This window comes from Sprattus sprattus, assembly GCF_963457725.1.
Source record: "Sprattus sprattus genome assembly, chromosome: 12".
Taxonomy (NCBI): Eukaryota; Metazoa; Chordata; class Actinopteri; order Clupeiformes; family Clupeidae; genus Sprattus; species Sprattus sprattus.
In genome coordinates, this window is record NC_137910.1 from 5,821,733 (window position 1) to 5,839,221 (window position 17,489).

Sequence of the window (17,489 nt, forward strand, 5' to 3'; positions counted from 1 at the left end):
CAATGGTTACAATCCCAGTAAGCGCAAATATTGAGTCAAACTACACTCTCAAGTATACATACATATGCTTTAAGAACCTGATGATGATGATATTAATACTTTGTCAGATCTATGTGAATAACTATGTGAATATCCGCTCATTTCACTGGACTTTAATCTCTCAGCAGGCCTGTGTGGACATAAAATGTAGGACTCAATGAGTATGGTAAAGAAGTACTGATGGTCTTTCTGAGGCTTTATGTAGTGTGTGTAACTGTGTCCTTATGTATGTTCATACATGGACACATCGACTGATGCCCTTACTTGACGTGACTCTTACACTTGTCTTTACTTCGGGACAGACACACAGTGATAAAGCGCTTTACTTTACTCTACATTACATACATTCATACATTACATACATTACATTCTTTTGTCCTAATATACATACCATTTGTTTATTTTCAGTGTGTGTGTGTATTTGTGTGTTTGTGTTTACGTTTCCCTAGGTGTTGGAGATTCTGGTGCGTGCCGTGGTGGAGGACTTGAAGGATAACCATGGCAACCATGCCTCCACACACAAGCCCAAGCTGAAAGAGCTCATGGGTCGGGTCACTTCCGGCTGCAGCACCGACGCCCAAATATGGGGGCTCTATGCCCGTCTCTATGGAGACGGACACAGCAACAACGCAGAGGACAATGAGAAGGTTAGTCATGAAGCACTTCTATAATTGGGACTATGTGACTGGATTTCAGAGCTCTCTTGACGCACACGTCAGTGTCTAGTTTTTATTGTCTGATGAACTGGGGCTGAAATTTGAAATTTAAACTACGTAACCCATATTTGTCTGCTGTCTGCCTCTGCGTTAAGTCAGGATTTTCAAAACGCTTCAACACCCATCCACATGATAGTTCCTCTCAGCTTTGGCACAGCTTGGATTGAAAGTGGATTGGAACTTTCTACAATAGTCGCCCTCCTGATATGATTTACATTTACATTTTACATTTAGTCATTAAGCAGACGCTTTTGTCCAAAGCGACGTACAAGGGAGAGAACAGTCAAGCTAAGAGACATACAAACCTGGTGTAACAATAAATACTCTTTTACGTAAGAAATAGAAAAATTACATAGAAAAAAAAAAAAAGTGCAGGAATGTAACTGCTGTAAGTGGAAGTTAAGCACTAGTCAAGGTGCCAGTTAGGAAGGGAGGTGCTCTCTGAAGAGTTGAGACGGCAGTGCCAAACGACGCTCACTAGACGAGCGCAGAATCCTGGGGGTAACATTTGCTCTTACAGGAGCAAATAGGTAGGTGGGAGCAGTACCAGCAAGATTCTCTAGGCAAGCATAAGTGACTTGAACTTAATGCGAGCAGCTACAGGCAGCCAGTGGAGCACAATTAGTAGCGGGGTGTCGTGTGCCCTCTTCGGTTGGTTGACCGCCAGGCGTGCCGCCGCGGCTTGGATCATCTGTAGTGGTTTCACCGGCAGGCCCGTTATGATCATCATAGTCGTTTGTGTCTCTGTGTGTATCTTTATACTGTATGTATTGAGCAAACATAACGGAGAGGGACGGCTTACTGTAGAACTCAATACTTGTCACCATCCTCTCTTTGCATTAACGACCTATTAATAGGCTGGTTAATAACTGGTTAATAACCGATGTCTGCCGGTGTGAGCGCCGGGGTGAGTGAGTGTTACCCCAGCGCAGGTGAAGCGCACACACACACACACACACACACACACACACAGTGGGCTGTGGGGGTTGATGTATAAGCCAGCGCAGATGAACATCAAGCATAATGGACCGATGATGAAGACCTTCTTTAATCACGTCCACAGCGCTTAATGCCGACCCCCTCACCTCACTCTCACATCATTTCATTCCTCTGTCCTCCCCCTGGAGCCCCTTTCTTCATCCTGTCTTCTTTGTAATGTCGCCAATACTACAGATCATCAGACTTGGTGTGCATGTGGGTGCTGTGGTCAGGTATCAGACCCGAAGATGTGCTCTTGTGGAAATAGATGTAACGTGTGTGTGTGTGTGTGTGTGTGTGTGTGTGTGTGTGTGTGGGTGTGTGTGTGTGTGTGTGTGTGTGTGTGTGTATGTGTGGGGGTGTGTGTGTGTGTGTGTGTGTGTGTGTGTGTGTGTGTGTGTGGTGTGGTGTGGTGTGTGTGTGTGGTGTGTGTGTCACTCTGTCCCTCAGGCTCTGCAGTTCATGAGTAAGGCCCACCGGTGTGAGACGCAGGCCAGCGGCTGGGAGAAGAACCCCAGCACCTTCAGAGAGGTGATGAAGAGAGCCGTGGATATGGCCAACGGTGAGTAGCGCCCTGCAGCTGTCAATCACTACAGCCTCAGCCAATCAGCTCTGCCCTGGCGGCATTTGACCCGCCCCTCAGAGGCTTCTGGAATCACCGTACTGTCTTCTGTTTCCAAATTCATTAACATTTAGATTTTGGCTTTGGCCTCTATTATCCCAAACTATTATCCAAACCGTATGCGAGTATGCATACGTATGCATACTCGGCAGTCCCAGTGTCAAGCGCTCCTCCAAATGTCAGGAATGAAAATGTGAATCTCGTGTCCTTGTTAGTATGCAAGTGCACGGAATGGCGGTGGGTGCGTTTCGGGCTGAAGTGGCCTACGCTGAGAGGTGAAGAGAGCGAAGATAAACATGGAAGAGAAGAGAGGAGATGATAGAGAGAGAGAAAGAGAGAGAGAGAGAGAGAGCGGCCACTCCAGGCCACTCCATCAGGCTTAGCACCACGCTGCCCGACCCCTTTACGCCGTGACGCACAGAGATGGAGAGAGAGTTGGGTGATTTATGGAAGAAAGAGGAGAGGTGGAGAAAGAGAAAGAAGGGTTTTTGGGGCAGGAGACAAACAAGCCTCTTAGCCCAGTGCCCTCAGCGGTGAAGAAGCTCCTGGGGTACTCAGCGCTAGCGAGGAAGAGGAAGATGCTCCTGGGGTAATCAGCGCTAGCGAGGAAGAGGAAGATGCTCCTGCTGAGAGCTGCAGGTGGCCTGTTCATCTGGCAGACTACTTAGTCTCTCTCTCTCTCTGTCCTATATGTCTCCTTTCCCCTGTGTGTGTGTCTCTCTCTCCTTTCCCCTGTGTGTGTGTCTCTCTCTCTCCTTTCCCCTGTGTGTGTGTCTCTCCTTTCCCCTGTGTGTGTGTCTCTCTCTCTCCTTTCCCCTGTGTGTGTGTCTCTCTCTCCTTTCCCCTGTGTGTGTGTCTCTCTCTCTCCTTTCCCCTGTGTGTGTGTCTCTCCTTTCCCCTGTGTGTGTGTCTCTCTCTCTCCTTTCCCCTGTGTGTGTGTCTCTCTCTCTCCTTTCCCCTGTGTGTGTGTCTCTCTCCTTTCTTTCTCTCTCTCTCTCTCTCTCTCTCTCTCTCTGTCTCCTTTGCCCTGTGTGTCTCTCTCTCTCTCTGTATCGCCTTATCCCTTTCTCTATCTCTCTCTCATTCCATTGCTCCCTCACACACACACACACACACACACACACACACACACACACACACACACACACACACACAGCGTCCCCGTGAGCTGACCTCACACACACAAACACACACACACAGTATCTATTGTTTAAGACACACTAAACTGTCACGACCATCACAATTCCAAATCTCTGCTGCCCTTGTGTCCTTCAGGAAACGACAGGCAGGCAGGCACGCAGGCAATCCTGTGTGTGTGTGTGTGTGTGTGTGTGTGTGTCTGTGTGTGTGTGTGTGTGTGCGCGAGTGAGGGCGAGAGAGTGGGTGTGAATGACTGAGTGTGTGAGCGCTCGGGCGTTTCCATCTTGATGATTAATAAACAGGGGCCGGCCATGCTAATGGATCACTGCTCAACGAGACTCAGCCTGCCCTGCCCACCTCATTCAGATCCCCTCTAGACACACACACACACACACACACACACACTAACACACACACACACACACACACACACACACACACACACACACACACACACACACAAATGTTCAAACAAAGCATATTTATTCACATTACAAACTCACGGGACAAACACACACACACACACTCACACATGCCCTTTCCACACACAGACTCAAACACTTGAGGCCACATTTGTTTGCGTGGCAGTAGACTTGTAGTGTGAGGAAGAGGAGTTGAGGATGAAGATCAGTGGCTGGAGAGGCGACACAGGCCCATTAATCACGACGCCCTGACCTTTGCCTGTCTACTGAGGAGAGAGAGAGAAAGAGAGAGAGGGAGAGGAAAAAGAGAGAGAGAGAGAGAGAGAGAGAGAGAGAGAGAGAGAGAGAGAGATGAAGGCCGAATTGCATTTTTTGTTGTTGTTTGGTTTTTCCTCCTTCCTGGTGTGCGCCATGCAGATAACGGGCAGAGGCAAACAAACAGCCAATCACGTGGCCCTCGTGAACAGGACCCTCCAACCCCCCCCTCACCCCTGACCCCCCCCCCCCCCCCCCCCCCCCAACGCCGGAGCGCACCTAAAGAAAGTCCATCCCTCGCATGTTTAGCAGATTCTCTCCGCTGTTTATTTCAAAAGCGCCTCTGTATTTGGTGCGTGTGTTTCCACTGTTTGTGTGTGTGGGTGTGTGTGTGTGTGCGTGTGTTTCCACTGTGTGTGTACGTGGGTGTGTGTGAGAGCACTTGGGCGCTCAGAGGGGTCACTGTGGAGCACGATGGGGATGCGCTGCGCCTGGGCTCAGCCAAAACACACAGAGACGCACGCACGCACGCACGCACGCACGCACGCACGCACGCACGCACGCACGCACGCACACACACGCACGCACGCACACGCATTTGATCACATTAGAGCCGTGATTGAGCAGCCGTTCTGCAAAGGGCACATTTTGTTTCTCAGAGCCAGCAGAGCCAGCAGTGGGTGCTGGGTATAATGACGCAAGAGATGTTTCTCTCTCACACACACACACACACACACACACACACACACACACGCGCGCCACACACCCATGCACACACATAAACAGACACTCTCTTTCTAGATCCCTCTCTACCATACACCTGGACAATGCAACTCCCAGTACCACGAACACACACACTTCGTCGGGTGAACACACACTCATGTTTACACCCACACTTTCACTCTTTATCTAGCTTTCCCTCTCTCACACACACACACACACACACACACACACACTCCCTGACGCTGACACACACTTTCACACATGGCCCTGTGAATGTCAGCGTCAGCATTAGCTCCACTCAGTAGCCCACCCTAAGAGAGCCTTGGCCCAGGCAGCGCTGCTCAGTTGCCCAGGGTCATGTCCCCCCCCCCCCCCCCCAGCAGCTTAATGGTGGGCCTTTGCCTGTGGCTCAGACGGTCACTTCAGCCCTGCATGTGTCCAAAAAGGTCACAGGGGCCACCACTGTGCAGAAAGTGCTTTGACCCCAGTTGACCTTTGCAACCTGACCCCTCTGTGTGCCCGGAGGAACACCGGGGGGTCACTGGCACCATCATGACCTCGTGGTGACCTCCACTTTGCCCTCGGGGAAGATGCTGATGCTCTTTTTTTGTGTCTTTTTTCCTCTCCTTTTCTCTGTTCCTTTCCTCCCATGCTCTCACTTCATATATCACACACACACTCTCTCTCACACACACACACACACACACACACACACACTCTCTCTCTTTCTCTCTCTCACTAACACACACACACACTCTCTCTCAATCTCTCTCTCACTCACACACACACACACACACACACACTCTCTCTCTCTCTCTCACTTACACACACACACACACCATGCAGTCTCTCTCGGCTGTTGTAGGGCAAAGACTAACCATCAGGAGGCGATCCAGATGCTGAACTCTGCTCGTCTCAGCCTGAAGAGCCTGAGCAGCAAAGCCAAGGTAAGGCCTCAGGTCTGCCTCAGCCCTGCTTCTGCCCGAAGGAGCCGCACGTCCAGATCAAGCACCTAGTCAATATCACAACAGTATCCTCTGCATTTCTACTCATCTTATTGACCTCATTAAACATGAAAATATGAATAATTCATAAATTTGATTGCGATTAAATAACTGATTTGTTGCTGCTTCTCGCATTGGACAGTGTCCATATCAGCATCCAGTTTGATTCAAGATAGTTTTTAGACTTATTTCTTAACATTTGCATAGATTCATACATATTATATAACATCTCCATAGAATTGTACGCACTGCCGTTAAAGCGTGGGAAGGGAAAAAGTCTTTATAAGCTGAATGGTTTCACCTCGTGCACCGTTCAAGATTCTTCTGTCAATTCCCTTCCAGCAACTGTACACAGATGTGGCCACTGGGGAGATCCAGGCAGACCTGAGCGATGATGTCCAAGAGCTTGAACAGCGAATCAAAGAGCTGCAAGATCTGTGCTCCCAGCTGCGCACCCAATGAGCCAAGGCGGCTCTCTCGTCAAGTGCCCCCCCCCCCCCCCCGCCCCGCACCTCACTGGAAGCAGGAGACGTTTCGAAAGAATCAAGACGGAAGCAAGATGGCGGGCAGGACATCGCCTGCTCGCCCCCGAACGCCTTAATCATTGTAGTCCTCTATTTTTTTATATCGTAACATAGCGCATCATGACTTGAGCCGCAGAACTCCGAAACGTTTCATATGCAGAACAATCTCTGCAGGAGACGAGAAAAAGAGACACTGACTTCATAACTAGCACCCCAGCCAAAGAAATACTGTTACAGCACACACACACAGTCCCAGTATGGCTTAATTAGGAATGAATGCATCCTGCTCTGTATCTAAACGCCGTGGGGTCAGATACCCCCCAAGCTCAATGCAGGATGTGAGATGTGTAGTCATAGTGACACTTTTTGCCTTGTTTTACAGATCGTACTACTATGTAACTGGACACAGCTGCACTCATAGCCATAATGAGAATAAATTCTTTCTTTGTTGTAAGTGCTCGTGATTCATTAGGGACCCATCTGCCTGGCCTGGGGAACACTGCAGACAACTAATGATGGTTTTAGTGGAAAGGAACAGTCTAGACACGTGAATTTATCAACGGAACGCACGTACAAAAAAGACATGCATGAGTGTTCTAGAGACGGCGTGTGTGTGTGTGTTTGTGTGTGTGTGTGTGTGTGTGTGTGTGTGTGTGTGTGTGTGTGTGTGTGTGTGTGTGTGTGTGTGTGTGTGTGTGTGTGTGTGTGTGTGTGTGTGTGTGTGTGTGTGTGTGTGTGTGTGTGTGGGGTGGGGGGGTTTGAAAAATGAAGGAATGGTGGGAGAGTATAAAGGCTTTATAGACATCAAGACAGGCCAGAATGTCTGTTCATCACCAGGAAGGCAGCGAGCCATGAAAGTGTTGCTCAGAGAAAAGGAGAGAGAGAGAGAGTGAAAGAGTCGAGTAAAAATAGAGAGAAATACAGAAACACAAGAAAGAGAAATGGAGAGAGAGAGGAAGGGAGGGAGGGGGGAGGGGGCGAGAGGAAGGGGGGGAGGGGGCGCAAGAGAGATGGAGGTGAAGGCCACTCATACCCTGTGCTGTGATGAAGAATTCTGGGATGTCCTCGGCAGTGGTGTTATTTGTGTGCCCCGTTCCTGAGCTCACAGTGGGCATACTCAGTAAGCGTACTCGGTGGGCGTACTCAGCGGGCGTACTCAGTGGGCATACTCAGTGGGCGTACTCAGTGGGCGTACTCAGTGGGCATACTCAGTGGGCATACTCAGTAAGCGTACTCGGTGGGCGTACTCAGCGGGCATACTCAGCGGGCATACTCAGTGGGCATACTCAGCGGGCATACTCAGTGGGCATACTCAGCGGGCATACTCAGCGGGCATACTCAGTGGGCATACTCAGTTGGCGTACTCAGCGGGCGTACTCAGTGAGCGTACTCAGCCAGGCAGATGACCCTCCCCTGCAGGGCGCTCTGGTATATGATAATAATAATAATAATAATTAATTTAATTTGTAGTGCACTATACATTCAAACAGAATGATAATAATAATAATAATTCATTTAATTTGTAGTGCACTCTACATTCAAACAGAATCTCAGAGTGCTACATAGTTAAAAACAGCCCACAACAAAAGCATAGTTTAAAGAATAATACGTTTTTAAAAAGTAGGAAACGCCTTTCTGAATAAAAAGGTTTTCACGCTGGCATTGCGGTAGCATCTTGTAGATCTGTGTTGACATGAGCCCTCTCTTGTCACTCTGTCTGTCTGTCTGTAGTAGGAGGCTAATCCAGCCCTCTCTCGTCAATCTGTCTGTCTGCCTGTAGTAGGAGGCTAATCCAGCCCTCTCTCGTCAATCTGTCTGTCTGCCTGTAGTAGGAGGCTAATCCAGCCCTCTCTCGTCACTCTGTCTGTCTGTCTGTAGTAGGAGGCTAATCCAGCCCTCTCTCGTCACTCTGTCTGTCTGCCTGTAGTAGGAGGCTAATCCAGCCCTCTCTCGTCACTCTGTCTGTCTGCCTGTAGTAGGAGGCTAATCCAGCCCTCTCTCATCACTCTGTCTGTCTGCCTGTAGTAGGAGGCTAATCCAGCCCTCTCTCGTCACTCTGTCTGTCTGCCTGTAGTGGGAGGCTAATCCAGCCCTCTCTCGTCACTCTGTCTGTCTGCCTGTAGTATAGGAGGCTAATCCAGCCCTCTCTGGAGGATGAACTTCACTGGGGAGGAGTACACATGGGATTGCTGCAAGACCCTCATTCCCTCTGGTGCAGCAAGTGCTGAAAAAAACCCTCAGAAGTGTGAATTGTTATCTGACTTAAATTGGCATGCAATGTTTACATCTGATGACAGTTTTTAGTTGGAAGAGAATACTGCTGTTTTTGTCTTTTGGATGTTACTGGAACATACAAACAGCCAAAAGATATGTGAATTTAATGACTCTAATTGTAGTTTGGAGTGAGACCATCCTACGCTCTTCTATACTTTAACAAAATGGAGTAAAATGAACACAATGAACTGCAATAGCACACACTTAAGATACAAGTCTGTCTGCCTCTTCCTAATGCAATTCCAGAGCATCATTCACAAACAACACTGCTCTTGCTCTTACTTTATTAAGTGTCTTTATTCCACTGTCCTTATGTACTCCACTGTACGTATGCGTATAATAGTAATACTTTGTACTTCTCAAGTAACTTCATATTGTATACCATACCCTTATCTACCCATAACCCCAGGTGTAGGCTATTTTATAGCAACATATCAATAAGTATAGATATAAATAAGTATTCTTCCCTTAGTAATTACATGTTACTAAACAGTACCCAGGAACACTTGTTGTTCCAGTTGCAGTCCAGCTATAATTTAAGGACTTATTCCACACTACTGTGCAGCACTGGCAACAATTCAGAGGTTTCCGGTTCACTGAACAAAGCAGTGTTTTGGTATCAATGGATATTTCATCCTCCCATAAACACGCTAAGTACTGTACACTAGTTTGTGTAGTGTTGTCAGGAAACATGGCAAGATTTTCTGTCTTGGTTACTTCCTCAAATGCCTTATGGAACATCTTCCAGTAACAATAGTGAGCGAAAAAAAAAAAAACATTTTAGTTTAAAGGCTCTACAAATTACTGTTGATGTTTCAATGCATTTCCGGCAAATATTGAATTAATAAATGAAATATGTGCAATGTTGGGTGTTTAATGTAAATTGTTACATGAGCAGAGCTTTTTACTTCCTGGTTGCTTCATGAGAAGAGGATGGTTGCGTAAAAGTTCCCAAACAAAAGTATGTTAACAGATAGAACAAAGATTTTAAGTACACATCATCTTTGAGGTGTCTAATATTGACCTATGCATTTGCAAATTACTCAATGTTGTTCAGTGTGGTCATAGAATGAGTGAACATGACCGCAACAACAGTGACTGAAGGGGAAAACATACATGCAAAGTTGTTCTACCTAACTTCCTACTCTGTTTCTTTTAGCTTCACTTTGAGTAAACCTTTGGATGTATTGGATCTATGTGACTGTCCAGACAAGGCATGCACCATTACAGCTATATCTCTCAAAATGAGAAAGATGCAGTCCTCAGTGCCTGTAATAGCGCTGGGTGAGATATGGACCATGAAGGGGATACAGGCCATTTGCCAGCCACACTACTGAATGTATATGCAAACAGAAACATTATCAGTGATGATGACCTCCCCCTCAATATGTACAACAGTCACACTAGAAAGATTGAAATGGTAATAACTGGGATGGAATATATAAAAATGTTGATGGCTGGATCTATGACAAATAATGTTAATTAACATTATCCCAATCAGTCACAATTGTGGCTGTCCATAAAACTCACCTTTACTCTATTTTTACATGAAATAAAAAAACAATTATAGTAATTATGACATTACTATCCATGATTTGGATGTGTTCATGTGGTAAAATGTTCAATTCAAGAAGTGCCTAGTTACACTCTAAATAAACATTCTGACAGCATTAACATTAGTTAATAAAACATTTATGAAATGATGTGCTTTCCTGGCTTTATGCCGATTGCAGCCTCACATGTGGCATGCAAGTGTGTGAAGTGTTTTTGGACTCTTCGAGAAGAATATAGCCTACCTCACCTGTGCTGTTTATTGTGTAAACTGTGAACATCCATGAACAGGAGATGTGTTAAACTTGACCGTTCAGTGAATCACACCTTCAAGAATTGACTCATTGCCAAACGAAAGGCATTCACAACGTGCTTTGTAAATTTCACTCAGAGGAGACTGGGGCACTCGTTTCAATGGCCTTTTTTAGATTAACATTGCTGGCAGTAAATATCAGAGGCTTGCCCCTACATCAATCACAGATGCACATACTGTACAATCCCTTTCTTGGGGGATAATAAACTCTATGAGTAGCCTTCGGGACCGGATGTGTCAACCCACATATGCGTTTTAATAGAGGGGCAATGGGTAGCTTGTTTCTAAGTGTGACAGACTAGGCTACATGTATATTAATCTCTCTATCTCTGAAGAAAATACATGTGTTAAAGCACATTGTTCAAAAAAAAGTGTCGAGTAAGTGTAAAGTAGTTCCGACAGGTTAATTAAAAAAACGTGTATGGCTGCCCAGTTGAGGGTAGGCCTAATGAACGAAATGCGTTCATCTGTCATTGTGTTTGCGCCTCTCCTACAAACCACATCCTAATAGATTCCCTTCTGGGCCTGCCGGCATCCCCGCTATCTTGAAAGGACCGTGGAGTGTGCGTCACCGCCCAGCAATGTTGTACCCAGGGGTCGCTGGTAAGTCAGCTGAGAGACTGGGAGGACAGTGACTTAAGAACAGTATTTAGGATTTAGTCGCTCAGGGAAGAATGCTCATTGCACATGCTGTGGTTGGCCTGCCTGTGTTTATTGTTAGTAAACTGGTAGCGCAACAGCGGATGTGAGCTATTTTAAAACTAAAACTTTTAATGGCGCCTGCTGATTCGGAGACCAAAGTTCTAGCATGGCTGTCATGACCAAAATAACAAACAAGGCATTCAAATTGGGATGACAGCAACCACTAACAATAAATGAACTAGCCTAAGTATAATAAATTAACTGATTGATTGATTGATTTCGTATTGATAGCTACTGAATACATCCAGTAGGAAAACCGGGTTGACCTGGCTTTATAAAGTATGATTAGGATATTCTAACACGGCATAAAACGTTAGTTGCTGCTTCTTTGCGCAAGTTGAGACGTTTAATAACTTGCTCATTGTAAAAGAAACAGGTAGGATGTCGATCCGTTTCGTCATTGCGCCCAATTAAGGCGATATCGTACGTTGCGCAGGCCTTCCGCTTACTGACGATAACTTGGTAAAGAATCGACATGGATACACAACCACTCATCAAACCTATATAGGATTTTTGAACAAGCATGACAAACTTTTTTAGGGTTCAGCCCCACATGTGTGTCCCAATAAGAAGTCCCATCCCTGACGTCATGTCTGCTTGAGATTGGCTGCCCGAGTCTGACACACTAACTCCTGCCCTCACACACACAGGGAAACTTTTTTAAACAGTTTTATATCTCATCTGCACACTCTAAAACCGCACAGTCGATAGACATATAGCAGCCGTAACATCAGCTGCTCAGCCCAGCGTCTCTTCTGGATTAAGACGCTGCTCTATAGTTTTCTCGCACGGTTTAGCTCTTTTTGTTTTCACTTTTTAATTTGATCGAAGTTTTACTGTGTTTAGAATTATTCATGGTCTCTTTTCCTAAGCTTTTTAGGCATTCAAAGAGCGAAGAATACATGAGTTCGTTCAGGACTACTTCTACCGTACTTTTTCCACTTGCGTTAAGTTGGAGTTAATACATTTCAAATATCCCCATACGGACATCGCATTAGAAATCAACCTTCAACGTGTAACTTTTTTCTCTCCAAAAGTTTCTCCGCGCAGGATTCTAAGAGGATTCTGAATGGATATGGCTTGGATCAGATGGAACCTTTTGTTTTCTATAGGTTTGTTCGTTTCACCGGCGTTTGTATCCATGGATCAGAGCGGCTTTAGGAGATACTACGTGTTGCAACCGGGACCGAGCGGTACGGACAGGGTGCATGTGAGCTCCATTTCATCCCGCTCGGGAGCCGCAGGACAACCGCAAAGCTACAATGTGGAACTCACGGCCAGTTTCGGCGGCCAGGTTCGGACCCGCAGGATGGGCAATCAGGCGACCCAGAGTATCCCGCTCCGGCAGGACACACAGTTTGCGCAGCAACAGCTCGCCCGACACACAAGTCACCAAGTTAAACTACCAGGGTAAGGAGTACAGTTGAGTAGAGCGGGTTCCTCTTCGCCTCCCGTGAACGCTGAAACTTTTGTTTCCCACTTGTAACGGTAACATGGTGGCTGCATGAAGATCTCCAAAATTAAGTTCCTAAAATAGTTTGTATGGCTCATGATCGACTACTGTAGGCTAAGGGAAAGAGGTAATGAAAAAGTCCAAGAGCTTTGACATTGATACTCTTCAGTTCTCTTCAGAGTTCGCATCCTATGTTCCTTCTCATTGATGGTAAACTTTAGTGACTGTCATACATCATTTCCTGCGTATCTCATGATCTAGAAACATATTTTTTTTGGATTAGAATAATCTGATAAAGGAAACAAAGAAAGACAAACTCCACACCAACTTTGATCATTTTTTTCACCCCCTACAAGCCCTAGTCAGTATTCCCACTGGCCTCACTTTTCATTGCTTTGACCTCTTCCTCTTCCTTACAAGCAAACAAGACAGTGCCCGTACTGTTTGTTTTTACTAGCTTGGCCTCAATTTGCAGGATGCCACTCGGTGCTCTGAATGTAGTTTCAGCGCTGTGATTATTACTGTGGGAACCATGCCCAGCGGAGGCCACAAGCACCCAGAGTTCACCCACAGGGAGAGAGAGGGAGAGAGAGAGAGAGAGAGAGAGAGAGAGATGAGATGAGAACTCAGATCAGGAACAGAGCCACTTCAGGGAGGCTCTGATTCCGGCTGGTCAGAAGGGGCTTTGTGTGTGCTTTGTGTGTGTTTTCTTTATATATGAATGTGTAAAATGTATCAAGATGGGTGTGTGTTTAGTTTAGTAGTGTGTGTTTTTCTATTTGTGTGTGTGTATTTAGTTTTTCTTTGTGTGTGTGTGTGTGTGTGTGTGTGTGACTGACCGTGTGCTCTGGGTGCTGTTGCAGGGTGAATGTCTGTGGAGGGCAGTGCTGCCACGGATGGAGCAAGGCCCCCGGATCGCAGCGATGCACCAAGCGTAAGTATGACTATGAGTATGAGTATGCCACCCCAGTCACACTGCATGTCAGTGCTCTGAATAACACACACACACCCACACACACACACACACACACACACAAGGAGCTGTAACAGAAGCTCCCCTAGTCTGCTCCATGACCTTCACTGATGTTTTCCCTCCAAAATTCTATTCTTTTAATGATAGTTCTGTCATGTAGGTCTTCAGAGTGTACCTCCAGGCAACACTTTTTAAAGCATTGTGTTCCTGTGTGAATGTGTGTGTGTCTGTGTGTGTCAGTTGTATCTGTGTTTGAGTGTCTGCCTCTGTGTGTGTGTGTGTGTGAGAGTGTGTGTGTGTGAGTGTGTGTGTGTGCATCAGGTGTGTGTGTGTGTGTGCGTGTGTGTGCGTGTGTGTGTGTGTGTGTGTGTGCATCAGGTTTATCTCTGTGTGAGATCCCGTCTGAATTACAGTCTAGTGTTTATTTGAGATGAGTGTAATTTGCAGAGGATTTACATTCATTAGGGCTGAGTGTGAGGAGGGAGCCAGGGGTGCCGCAACAGTGATAGTAGGTGACTGGTGTTGGTGTGCCTGGCCCCTCACATGAGTCTGCACCAGTCTTTGTGTGTGTGTGTGTGTGTGTGTGTGTGTGTGTGTGTGTGTGTGTGTGTGTGTGTGTGTGAGGAGGGAGCCAGTGGTGCCGCCACAGTGACAGTAGGTGCCTGATGTTGGTGTGCCTGCACCAGTCTTAGCATTACCTACACATGACTCTTGTTTCTTTGCATTTCGCCCCTCTAGAACCTTCTGAAACAAAGTGTGTACACATGTCTGAGGTTTCCACCGTCGGCTCAAAAAATATTAGCACTGACAGATATGAGGGCAGCCCCCCAACGCTAACTACCCCCTCCAACAGACACACACACACACACATACACACACTCTTTATATGGCTGCTTTTATAAATAACCTGCACGCTGGCAGAAGCAATGCCCACCTGTGAACAGCGACGGGCCTGTCGGTGTTAGCCGGCTGCTGTAGGGTCGCAGCGGAGCTGTTAGCTCAGAGGGCTAGCAGTTAGCGTGAGTTAGGGGCTGACAAAGAGACAGGGAGAGGAGGGGAGGGGAGGGAGGGAGGGAGGGAGGGTACGTAGGGGTGTTGTGCCTTTTGGCTCAGGTACAAGGAAAGGGGATCAGTTTCTTATTGGGCTGTGTCGTACTCTGCCAGCTGAATTATATAAGAGACAGACAGCTGTGTATGTTAAAGAACCCAGCAGCCCCCCCCCCCCCCTCAACACACACAGACCCCCACCTCCCCCCCCCCCACCAGAAGGGAAGTGCTGGAGTAAAGGTTTTGTTTCGAGGCCCCTGACTGTGTGTGTTCAGCAGGCGTAGAGCTGCCTCCTCTTCACCCTTGCCCTGGTTGAAGAGTGGCCTATAGAAGAAGCCTTTGTGTGTGTGTGTGTGTGTGTGTGTGTGTGTGTGTGTGTGTGTGTGCAGATGTTTGTGTGTTGGTGTGTGCGTGCTTGTCTGTGTTGTCGTTGGCGCTCTGCGTGTCACTGTTTGTGTGTTTGGTACTCCCCTCGGCCACGCGTCATTAAGTGCACTGAAAATGCATGGTGAGAGCCTTTTGTTGCCCCTGGTTCCACTGCCTCCTTCACCATAATACGACCACCAACATCACCCGCCACCTTCAACATCATCACACACACATACACACACACACCCCCACAAACATCACCCACCACCTCCAACATCATTACCCACACACCCCCACCCTGGCTTAGGCAGGGGCTCACTTTATGCAGAGAGAGAGCGGCTGAGAGGGGTGAAGAGGGGTAGAGGTGTGTGTGTGTGTGTGTGTGTGTGTGTGTGAGTGTGTGTGTGTGTGTGTGTGTGTGTGTGTGTGTGTGTGTGTGTGTGTGGGTGTGTGTTTGTGTGTGTGAGGGGAGAGGGGTAGAGGTGTGTGTGTGTGTGTGTGTGTGTGTGTGTGTGTGTGTGTGTGTGTGTGTGTGTGTGTGTGAGGGGAGAGGGGGTGTCCTGGCCTAGAGAGCAGCTCCAGAGGAGAAAGAGCCCCTTGTTTACACGGGCAGAGGAAACGCTTAGCAAGGCCTTTGGAGGGGAACCAGCTTCCAAACATTCCTCCGCCAGCGAAGCCTTTTATTTCGCTGCGGAGTGCCTCTGTGATTGGCCCTCGCCTTTTGATGTGCAGGACCACCGGCCCGGGCCAGGCGCGGAGACCCTGAGAGTGGCAGGCTTTTTGAAAACTCTCTTTCCAACTCCACTCACACACACAGACACACACACACACACACACACACACACACACACACACACACACACACACACACACACACACATTTTTGATAAAATACAACTTGCTGTGTGAGGGAACTCCGCTGGACTCAGGGGTGGGGGCTGGGGGTGTGTGGTCTGTCGGGCGGGGGTGGGGGGTTGGGGGGGTGGGGGGGTTGTAGAAGGAGATTTGGCTCTCCGGTGCTGGACCCGACACCGCCAGCCACCGCTACTGCTGTTGCCGCCGCCGCATGGCGAGTCAACGGGTTCATCGCGGCACCGTCAGGCAGCACCGTACATTTCAGCCACAGTGGAAACTAGAATAGAATAGAATAGAACAGAATAGACTTTATTTGTCATTGTGCACTAGATACACAACGAAATTTGTTTGTGCAACCACTAAAAAAAGTGCAGTTGTGCTGGGCGGAAACTATACTTTCTCTCCAGTTTCGAAGCACAATCCGTCGTGGTTTATGCATGCACAACAAAGGGTCCTGAAGGGGGATAAATCTCCCAGGGAAGTGAGGCTGCTGACACCAGCTGTGGATGAGGAATAGCCTGCCCCCGCTGTGGTTTATGACGTGGATGGATGCCATCAAAAGGCACCTTCGCATAACAAATCTCCGCTCCTACAGCCTATGGGCGCTCTCACTGTGATTACAATTAGTTCATGGGATCGCTTTGCCTCAGTCTACACCCCACAGTGCCAGGATTGAGTGTCTACACAGCTGATGAATAGGTGTAGGCAAAGTATACACACACATGTCATTTTTTTCTTTTCACATTTTTCACAAAACATATTTTTTCCTGTATGGAGTGAATAGGCTGGGTAATGTCTGTGCTATAGGCAGTGTCATGGAGGCTCCATCTCGCCAGAGACAGATAGACCCCCCCCCCCATTACTATAGAACTATTTTCACTAACCCACCACCCCACCCCACCCCAGCTTCAGTGAAAATGCAATAAATAGAAATAAATGTAGTTGGTTTTGGCACGGCCCTTAATTCTGCGCATAAAGTGCTCTTTCAGGTTGTCTGTCAGCTCTCCCACCCCCCATGTGCCTGTGGGCGGACTTGGTTCTTAATATTAAGGGGTGCAAATGGAAGCTGTGATAACTGACCTCTCTGTTCTTGGCCCAGCTTAGACCCCCCCTACCCCACCCCCTACCCCACCCCACCCTGCCCCCCCAATGCAATGGTATTGAGATTTGGATTGGGTCCACTCAAACCCATATTGCAAAGTGTCACCAAAAGGTCAGAAAACAATGGAGTTTCCATTTTGGCTAGCTTTCAGTTAAGAGCTTGCACAATATTGATCAAATGAGATAAAACCAGACTTTTGGGTTGGAGTGAGACAGAAAACTCAAAGTATTGATTTCATTTCTGCTGTGAGTAAACGACCTTTTGTAGAATACCTGCATTAGCTTCAGTTCTATTCCTGTGAGACATCACTGAAATAGATACAGTAGATTTAAGGGAAGTCTGTTGGACTATATTGGGCTGAAACAACACGGCTTGGCTGTAGTAAGCATTCAGGATATGGGCGTCCCTCGCAAAAAAAACATTTTCT

At 47.4% G+C, this 17,489-nt stretch overlaps 2 protein-coding genes across 2 annotated transcripts in view; both read left to right on the forward strand.

Moving 5' to 3' along the window:
- The window catches only part of ttc27 (tetratricopeptide repeat domain 27), a 106,946-nt gene extending 100,069 nt beyond the window's left edge, over window positions 1-6,877 (forward strand). The window contains 4 exon segments of the mRNA XM_080848568.1: window positions 489-686; window positions 2,184-2,295; window positions 5,742-5,842; window positions 6,242-6,877. Coding sequence (XP_080704694.1) covers window positions 489-686; window positions 2,184-2,295; window positions 5,742-5,842; window positions 6,242-6,361 — 531 coding nt within the window. The 3' untranslated portion in view covers window positions 6,362-6,877.
- A 5,170-nt stretch (window positions 6,878-12,047) lies between these two features.
- Window positions 12,048-17,489, forward strand: part of ltbp1 (latent transforming growth factor beta binding protein 1) — a 148,431-nt gene continuing 142,989 nt past the window's right edge. Inside the window, exons 1-2 of the mRNA XM_080848469.1 lie at window positions 12,048-12,673; window positions 13,580-13,650. Of these exons, the coding sequence (XP_080704595.1) occupies window positions 12,333-12,673; window positions 13,580-13,650 (412 nt within the window). The 5' untranslated portion in view covers window positions 12,048-12,332. The remainder of the gene's footprint in view (window positions 12,674-13,579; window positions 13,651-17,489) is intronic.